Raw genomic sequence first — 10,046 nt, 5'->3', positions numbered from 1 at the left:
GGACACCTGGACACATGTAATGCCCTGTACCATCTGAGCACTTGACTTTGCCACTGTCCTTGTCCCCACACCACCACCTCACATGGAGCTCTCAGCCCAGGAGCCCCATGGCCCAGAATCCTGGACGAGGTTCCTCCTCTTCCCAGACTCCATTTCCCTGCAAACACCCAGGGGAAGAGTCAACCCTTCTGAGGTTCTTGCCCCAAGTGAGTTTCTCAGAACGATCTTCCATGTCACCCCTGCTTGGACCCCTGATGCCATTCCTGCCTTGCAGGGTCAGGAGGCATCACTGGTCCTGGGACACCTGTGCACAACTCTAATGAGAACTGGTGTGATGTCTGTGGTAACACATTCAGTAACTAACATTCATCATGAGAGTCCTTTTTAAATGGACACAGTGACTTTAAGTCCATCCACACCCTTGGGCAACCACCATCACCATCCAGATGCAGAAATTCTCTTTCTGACACTGACTTGGTGCCATTAAATAGTGACTTCCACTTCCTTCCCCAACCTCAGACACCTCATTATGCATCTGTCTCCATGCCCTTGACCATTCCAAGTTCTCACAAATGTAGATACAAACAGCCACTGTGATCCAAAGAGTGACACAGAGAGAACCTGGAGAGTTCTGGACTGTAATCTCTGTAAATTTTATTTCTTGAATCAAGGCCTCCAGCTCAACATTAGATACAAAGAAGTCATTGAAATTCTCTCAATGACTGTGGCCTCTTTGTCTTATTCAGTTTAATAAATGTTCTGATAGAGTTACATTTTTAGAGTCACACCCTGTCCAACCCTTATTTTAGATGGTTTGATGAAAACAGGAAGATGCAGGCACTGAGGAGAAAAACCTCCACAGTTCGCTCTCCACCTGCTCCTGAAGCAGCAGCCCTGAGATCATGAGCCCTACATGCCACCTGCTGCCCAACTTCTGTCCTATAGGGGAGGGTCTTGTCAATGCTGATGGGGCATGGACTTCTCAGGGTCTTTTCTTAGAAGTGAAACAGAGCCCTGACTTCAGGATGGTCCCTCAGGGACAACATGGTTTTACACAAGTCAGGATTAAGAGAATTGTCCTTAGTAAACCCCAGTGATTCTACAGGGCGTCCCAGAGCTGGGCACTCTGCAGCCTCCAGAGAGCCCCTTTGCTGGAGCTTCCAGGTGTGCTGACTCACTGACATCCTTGAGTCCTGAAGCTCTCAGCAGTCTTGAGGCACACTGATGTCCTCAGGTTCATCAGCTTGCAGTTCCCATGTAAGGTGGCACATGACCTTCAACCTAATGCACTTCTACTGCTCAATATATCACACAGACACACATACACACGCACGCACACACACACAGTGATAATTTTCCAGGCAATGAACCCAGTTCCCATTCTCCCCTGTTCCTTTCACATGGACAGGAACCCACTGTCACTGGAACTAAGTGAGTAACCTACTATGACGACAGAAAGAAAACAAACACAATTTATGTGAAGATGGGAGAGCGCTGCCCCTTTGGTTTTCTCTTCTCCCAGCACCTGGAATCTGCAGAGTCCATAGTGAGAAAGTCTTGGCTTGTCCAGGGGAGGTTCAAACCCAGGCTACCCTTGTCTATTCAGTGTAGCAAATACTGACCTGATTTAGGGGTGGATGGTCTCTCTGACCTATAGTGTAGGGGTCCCCATTCTCAGAGTGCACTGCCTGAAGCCTTGAGGGCAGTAACTCAGTGGACACTGGAGCAGGGTCTCCCCAGGAGCAGAAGCAGGTGTTGATGCAGGAATAGCGGAGTCAGAAAATTAGTCCTGGAATGTCAGAGTCTGTGGACCACTGTCATTGTAGGTTTCCACTGCTTCCTCTGGTGCCCCAAGGGCCCCTTGGAGCTGAGCCTATTTTCTTCCTGCAGGGAAGATTTTGTCTGGGCTCTTGATGACTTCCTCTCACTGTGCATCTGTGTTTCCTGCACAGTAATACACAGCTGAGTCCTCGGTGCTCACGGAGCTCAGCTGCAGAGACACTTGGTTCTTGGATGTGTCCCTGGAGATGGAAGCACGGCTCTTGAGGGATGGGTTGTACTGAGTGCTTCCATGAAAATGGATGCTCCCGATCCACTCCAGCCCCTTCCCTGGGGGCTGGCGGACCCAGTGCCAGTAGTGAGGACTGCTGATGGAGTAACCAGAGACAGTGCAGGTGATGGAGAGAGTCTGCAAGGGCTTCACTGTTCCTGGACCAGACTCCTGCAGCTGCACCTGGGTCCAGACCCCTGGGGACAAAGAACACCAGTCCCTGTAAGTCATATGCAGTCACCATCATCCCATAGACCCAAGTCTTATTTCTGACACACTCACCCTGTGGGGCTGTCAGAAGGCACAGGAGGAGACCCAGCAGCCTCATCATCCACACACAGGTCTGCCTTCCCTGGAGACACAGCCCCATGTGAGGAGAGATCTGTGAGCCCCCACAGCTCAAGGGTGGGTTTGTCCTGTAGCTGAGACAGAAATTTGCATGTGGCAGACTCTATTTTTCATAAGTCGGGAGAGACTGAGGCCACAGTCCTGTGTACTGAGTATATTTCTTCTCTTGGACTCAATGGCATAGGTCAGTTATAGGAGAGGAACTGAGTTATGTGTCAACTTTGAAACATGTCAATTCATAGCTCTTCTTTCAATGTTTAACAATTAAAGCTGGACTGGATGAGGGGTGACAAGCTTAATTTTCAAAGGTTATTAAAGAGGATATTAAAACAGATTTACATTCACCCAAACATCTGCCCAAGTACAAAGAAACACATGAGGTAGACATGTCATTTCCCAGAGGAGAAAATCACAATTTTGTATGGAAAGGAATTTGATGAACATTTTAATGTAAAAATAGTGCAAAGTACAAAAGCATTTCCCTTGCCATGGCTGAGGCCCCTGTGTCTGCAGGTTCTAGAGCAGGTGCAGCCTCTGTCTCAGTCCAGCTCCAGGGAATGTTAGGACATGCTGCCCAAAGTCCAGCTGAAACCCTGCAGCTGACACAGGGTGTTACATACACTGTGTCCTTCCTTTCGTGTAAGTTCCCCCAGGGCAGTGCAGCCCCTTCCAACAGGTGAGCCGCTCAGGAGGCCTCCCATGTTCCTACACAACATGGGGCCCTGAAACCCTGCAGTCACCTCCCGGAGACACACAGGCACAGACTCTGGTCCAGCAGGTGTCCTGAGATATGTGAGGAGGACAGGACCTGCTTCCTCTTCATAGAGGGTCAGTTTGGACGCTTCCATCCCCATGTTCACCCTGGAGCCTGGGGTTGGGACCCGCAGGTTTTTGTCCTGGGAAGGGGACTAGGAGCTCATGATGGACCAAGGCACCAGGTGGAGGGGCACCAAAGTGCAAGCCAGCTATATCTTCTATTACATCACTTAAGTGAAACAAAACACATGACGGGACTCAACAGCATGGTAAATGCTTAAAACCAGGTTTTCTTGCCTGAGTCTTGCACACTCTTCATCCACAGAAGCTGCCCACTGCAGTGCCAATCATCTAATAGTGCACAGCGAGGCCTGGGGCACATCTTACAAACTGAGGGCATGTAAGGACCCACTGATTAGGACAAACATGAAGAAAAGGGGGGTGGATGTCAAGGGAGAGAACCTATGAGAACATCTCCTCCAGCGAGCAGTACACCTATGCCCAACTGTACACCTGTGCTCTGTAACCCACTCCTGACCTCTCTCTAAACATGGAGAACTGAGCCCCTTTTTGTGGCCCTGGCCAGGCCACTGTGCCCTCTCCTGTCCCAGGGGTCCCTCGGATGGGACATGCCCTCATTTCTCCCTTTTCTGGGTGATGCTGCTCAGAGACGCATTTCAGGTGAGCGCCTGGCTGTCTCTGGCTCTTAGTTTTCCATGAGCTTTAGTGACTGAAACCCAGATAAGTGAACCTACTGAAGGTCTTGTCATTTTTCTCACTCATGTGCCAGGTTAGTGGCTCAGAGGATGCTGCAAAGTGAAAATTGATGGGGAAAAAGTTTCTACTGAGAAGGGTGGGTCCACTTTGTGTGGCATAGCCTTGTGTGGTGAGCGTCATGGACACTCATGCATCCCCACAGTCATCGTGGTGACTCTGTAAGTCAGAGAGTGCTGGGCCCTAGTGACATGCCACCCACATAACATCTCCCTCAAAGAAGTCCTGGGTCCTCTCAGGACGTGAACCACCCACTGTCCTGGATCCCACACCTCCACCTCATACACTCCCTCAGTCCAGGGACCCCTGTAGCCCAGAGTCCTTGATCAGGCTCCCCTTCTTCCAAGGCTTCATTTTCCTAGAGATACACATAGAACAGTCACACCCATTCTGATGGTTTTGCCCCAAACATTCAGCAGGTGATTCTCTTTTACGTGCACACAGTGATGTTAAGTGTATTCAGAAATTGTACAACCTGTCAACTTCCAAGTCCAGAATTTCTCATCCTCCAACACTGACTCAGTGCCCTTTAAATAACAACTCCCCATCTCCAACCCCCCAGCCCAGTGACCCATTCTATGTTCTCTCTCCATGTCCTTGACCGTCTGTCTCTCACAGACCTGGAAGCACTCAGCCACTGTGATGCTGAGAGTGGTCTCTTCCCTAGGCATTGTGTCTCCAAGGCTCATCTGTGTTCTTGTATCTGCCCATGTTCTCTTCTTTTGAAGAGGAGATCATGTTGTTTGGTTCGGATGGAGCGCATCTTGCTATTGAGTTTCCTCTAGTTGCTTGGAAACTAGAGATTTTGCTATTTTCCTGATCAGAGAGGAGGGGCCACAGCACAGGGGAGGCCTACAACAAACTCAGGTAAAAGGAGTCAACACATGATCACCTGAAATTGACAGGAAGCACCTGTGACCAGAGGTTGTGCTGAGATAAGACAAACAGTAAAAATTTCCACGGTGAGCTCGGGGTCCTATGTCATGGTCTCCCATCTATCCTGGAAGAAGCAGGATGAGGACAAAGGGGAGGGAGAGACACAGTTTGTGTGACAAGCGCAGGGCTGATGGGCTCCTGGGTCAGAGTCCACCTTCAGGACACACCCTGCATCAGCCTGGACTTTCTAAAGCAGGGGCATGCATCCTGCCCTGTGGCTCTGAGGAAATCAGAGAATGTCACAGAAAGGAGGTTGAGGGGAAATCATGGAGGAGGGTGACATGAGGGTGACAGAGGAGCCCCAGTGTTAGTTCCAGTCCAGGGACTCAGGTCTGAGATGCTGGAGGAGCCCGTGTGCCCTGGGAGCTGGAGGCAGGACCAAAGCTCATGTGGATGCTCCAGTTCCAAGGCCCTCAGGCAGGGGGGTTCCACTGGTCCCCTGCAGGCCTGCAATGTTGGCAGGTCCTATCACACTAAGGAAGGCAATGTGCCTCACCCAGTCCACTGATTAAAACCACACCCACAAAAACCTCCAGGTAATGTTTCAACAAATATGCAGGCACCCTCTGCCAGTCAAGTGGGCCCCTAAATTCACTATCACATGACCCACAGATCCAATACTCAGCAGACACAGCCAGCCTTCCCCCCGCCTTGACATCACCCACAATAGGGTCTTCATGATCTGCCACTAAGAGATTTCTATGGTGAATGGCAATCAGGGGAAATGGCTGATGAAGCTCACAGCTGAGACCTCAGCCTGACTGTTAACAACAAAGGCCTCAGTGAGTCCCCAGAGCAGCCCCGGTCTTCACACTTTGTGGGGGATCCCATTCCCAGGAGTCTCCCTGGTCTGCAGCAGATGAAATAAGAGTTCATTCCAGACACTAATTGCCTGACAAGAAAAGGGGGCAGTAATTCCCTCTAGAGGGGAATGCCCTGAGCCCTTCTCTGAAATGGTTTTTGTTGAGAATGATTATGTGCAGGGGACACAGCATACGGCAAAGCTTATCAATCCACATCAGAGAGCTATAGGTAACAATAAAAGGAGAACATAGATCAGCCTTGGGGAAGGTTCTGTTAGACACACTGACATCCAATCATTAAGACAAGGTTCAGGGGCTCAGGAATCTTCTCTTCTGCTTTGAGACCAAACACCTGATTTTTCCTTATCAGGGCAGTGTGAAACAGATCAAGCTTCAGTAAACATAACTCATTCTGTAGGTTGGATTTCCTAGGGTACCCTTGGTGCCAGTATTGGGTTTTGCCAGCCACCCAGCATCTCCAGCTTTCCGCCGGGACTTATAGGCCCTTTCATGGCCTGGCTTGTGCGGGCCAACAATTCTGGATACCACACAATGTGGTGCCCAGGAACACCTCACAGCTCACGGAGCAAATGTGAACCCCCACACCTTTGAGAGCAGCTCCAGTGCAGGACATCTAACTCAGGGCTCTTGGCTCATCCAGAAGATGCAATCCTTGGCAGGAGGCAGCTGGCACATGACCTTTGATACAGTGAGAAAAACCTCAGACTGCGGCAACTGCCATTAAGATGTCCCACCAAGACCCCTGTCTAGTCCTCGGTGTATGCTCATCTGCTGACTCATAATCCCAGGTAGCTGGCACTCCAGAACTTGACAGCCTCCCTATACCTTCTTATTGCAATGGTTAGGAGGGCTCAGGACTCTGAACACAGGGTTTGATGCTGGACACCTGAGTTCTCACTTATAAGCCTCATCCACTTCATCCCCATTTGCCCTCATCTGGACACACTGATAAGAAAGTCTGGGTGACCACTCTTGTGCCCCTGGTGGGATAGTCAGTCCACCCCAGTCCCTGCCTACATGACAGCCCTCTTTGTCTCTCACCCTCTACAACAGCACACTCAGAGCCAGGAACAAGGCCCTAATCTCAGGGCCTGCCCAGCCCTCCACAGACCTCGGTCCTGTCAGAACTGAACTACCTTGTCCCTGGTGTGTGGGAACCATCAGGGTCCACATTTGAAGCTACTTACAGTGAGAGCACTTTCAGGTCTGCACAGGGTTTGCAGCATCAGTGCTGTGTGCGGGTTGAGGGGACAATGACTGCCACCAATGTTCATTTACTCTCCATCAGGACTGATCACTACTAATGACTCCCTGTCTCTGTGAATAATACTGGGCATTTTCAGGTCTCCCAGACCCTGACTCCAAGTGTGGGGGGCCCAACACGGGAAGGAAGGGGAGAATGGAGACAGACATTTCCCTGGTCAGCCAGCTTAGCAGGCTCTGCAGCCCCCAGTGTGTGGCTACATTTATACAGAAAGCCACACTTAGCATTTGCCTGAGCATCAGTAATTAACATGAGGCCCTGGATGCACACAGCCCACTGAAGCAGGGGCTTGGGATCTGCAGCCAGGTTCCTCCAGAGCTGTGTCCTGAGGCAAGCTGGACCCAAGGTGGAGCAGAGACATCAGTAATCACAGGCCAGCCCCTGGTTGTGGGCATGGTGGATCTCCCAACAATCCCAGAGTCTGTGTGCCCATATTAATTGGTTGGATCTAATGAAGGGATTACTTCAGCCAAAGATGGTCAGTTATACACCAACACCTCTCTAGGCACAAGGCCAGTGATAGCCACCCCATGTTCCTGCAGTCCTATGGCAGGTGCTTATGAGTGAGCCACACAACTCGGGCACTCAGTGCCAGGCCCTTAAGGAGCCTGGGAGAAAGGCAGGCCCAGGTGAGTGTCATCAGCCACGTGGGACACCAGGAAGAGGAATTGGGCCTGGGTTTGTGGATGAAGCTGCCCTGAGGCTGCTGTGCAGCTGAGCATGGGGAGGTGATGGACCATGTCCACAGGGGATGGGGTGGGAGGGGCTCAACACCCAGTGGCCCAAGTGGGTGGATGGAAGCTCTTCCTTCTAGAAAGGCCCCAGGTGTCACTCAGCAGAGAGTGCTGGTCACGAGGGATGGTCACGACAGATGACCCCTGCAGACGGGGTGCTTTGGGAGAGTTTCCGATGGTGACATTTTCCCCACACACAGTTTGGTGCTGTGTCCCTTCCGGCACTTTCTGGTGCAGCTCTGGCACCTGGAGAGGAGTCCTGGCAAGTGGAGGTGCTATGAGAGGAGTCACTGTCAAGGTGTAGCCAGTCTGCCTCCTTTACAGCACTGAACATCCCCTCACCCCCTCACCACAGGGTCCCACAACCTACTCCTTTGTATTTACCAAAAGGAGAATAACAACTGTGCCCACACAGAAACCTGCACACAGCATTTATAGCAGATTCGTTCATATTTGCCAAAACTTGGGAATGAACAATATGTCCTTCAGGGTCTGATGCAAATAAACTGTGGCCCATCCTGACAATGGACACTTAAGTGTCCCATACACTTGACAGAAACACTGAAGGGAGTGATGAAAATGTGAAGTAGAGATACCTGAAGACCTAAACCCAAGACATTATTTCAAGAATGTGAGTGACCAGTAAGGACAAAGGCAAAGAAGAGGTGGTGTGAATGAGACACAAGAGAGCATCAGTTGAATATGACCTCACAGTGTGTTGTGCACATGGGAGCATCTTTCAGAGTGGAAGGTGTAGCCCAAACATGACAATGAGCCCATCTCATGGGTGTGATATATGCAGTAATGTTCTGTTGTAGACACTGTAATTGTACAATAAATTTCACTGATACTTCTAAAGTGGTATGAAGAAAAGGTATGGAATCCATTTAAATGTGTGTAGAAAGAATTATACACATTTGTTTCACATTCCATTTTCTTTGTCCAGCTTCTGAGGTAGGACATGTAGGTCATTTCCTTTTGCTCTTTATGGCATTTCTACTAATAGGTTTTTAAGCTGCAGATTCCTCTTTTGACCCTGCTCTGAGCCATTTCCTGCAATTTTAGAATTAACATATATCACCCTGCATACCTGGGCTCTGGACACAGGGGACTTTGGTCACATTGCATTGACCAGCCAGCCAACCCTGCTCTGACAATGATATGACCCCAGCTGACCATGGGCTTGTCCACCATGATGTTCTTCAGTTCAGGGGGCCACCTGGAGGTGCTCTCAGCACATGTGTGTCTTGTTGAAGGTGTTCTGGGGTCAGTCATCTGCCGCCTGTCCACCTGACACAGGCCTGCCTTGCTGGAGAGTCCATGTGACCTGAAATCACATGTGTGCACTCCACATGGGCTCTGAAGGGTGGCTGAGGCCAGCTTCGGGTCACCTGAATGTAACTGGCCCTGGGTTCTCATGGAGGGAGTGACTCAGGAGATGGGTTTGCAGGGATGATGGAGGTTGTATTTAAGGCAAAATGCACCACAGCTGGAAACGAGAGCACAAATCCCTTGCCAGATGGGGCTTCATGCCTCGGATAGATTCAGTGATTGTTTGGACAGAAGACAGAATGTGATGTTGGGACAGGATTCTGAGGACCCTGGATGAACAGACGAGCGTGGGTGGGGTTCAGGTATGCCTAGCTGGTTCTCATGATCCTCATGGGTTCTGCATGTGTAGTCAAGACATGTCATAGGTCTCATCTCCCAGGACTCTGTTCAGAGACCAGCTTCCCTGAAGCTGTGGGACAGGGCTCCACCTCTGTGCTGACCACTTGAGTCCATCTTGGGGACATACTGAGAGTTGAGTCTGTTCCCAGGCTCAGTGTTTCTCCATACAAGACACTGATGAAAGTGACAGAAGAGGTCGAATCCTCAACCTCAAGATCTAATCACATGGGGGAGGGGCGAGTGGCTCACTGCCTCCCAAAAGGACAGGGATCCTCGGAGCAGAAAGTGTGGGGCTGATCACTCTCACATGGGTTTGTCTGCACTGTGTGGAGAAGAAGATGTGACTCAGCACGTGGATTCAGAACTGCCAGCTCAGCACTGCCCTGGAGTGTGTGTGTGGGGGGCGGGGGCAGGTCATCCTTACTCATTGCTCAGTGAGAGAATTCCTGACATGTTTTTGGTTTGTTTGTTTGTTTGTCAGCCAGGAAGAGCAAATGGTACAAAAATAAGGGGCCAATAAGAATCCAGATGTGAAAGGAGCTGTGTCTGAAAACCCAGGTCCTTCCTACTTTTTGGCAGTGGAGAGGGTAAGAAATTAAAGACACATAAAAGGAAGCAGGAAATGCCCGAGGGGACAAAAGAAAGGGAAAAAATAAATGACCCCAAAGGAAAGCCCAGCCACACACCTT

General features: G+C 50.3%; 1 gene segment (V, D, J or C); it reads right to left on the bottom strand.

Annotated features, from left to right (window-relative positions):
* Positions 1 to 1,924: 1,924 nt before the first annotated feature.
* Positions 1,925 to 2,378, bottom strand: LOC129064939 (immunoglobulin heavy variable 4-38-2-like). The segment is given in 2 exon segments: positions 1,925 to 2,247; positions 2,333 to 2,378. Coding segments are annotated over 2 exon segments (369 nt in total).
* Between the last annotated feature and the right edge of the window lie 7,668 nt (positions 2,379 to 10,046).

Source organism: Pteronotus mesoamericanus, unplaced genomic scaffold (assembly GCF_021234165.1).
Source record: "Pteronotus mesoamericanus isolate MK-2021 breed Mesoamerican mustached bat unplaced genomic scaffold, CSHL_Meso_final contig_170, whole genome shotgun sequence".
In the NCBI taxonomy this organism is placed as follows: Eukaryota; Metazoa; Chordata; class Mammalia; order Chiroptera; family Mormoopidae; genus Pteronotus; species Pteronotus mesoamericanus.
This window is presented reverse-complemented; position numbering and strand designations above follow the sequence as displayed.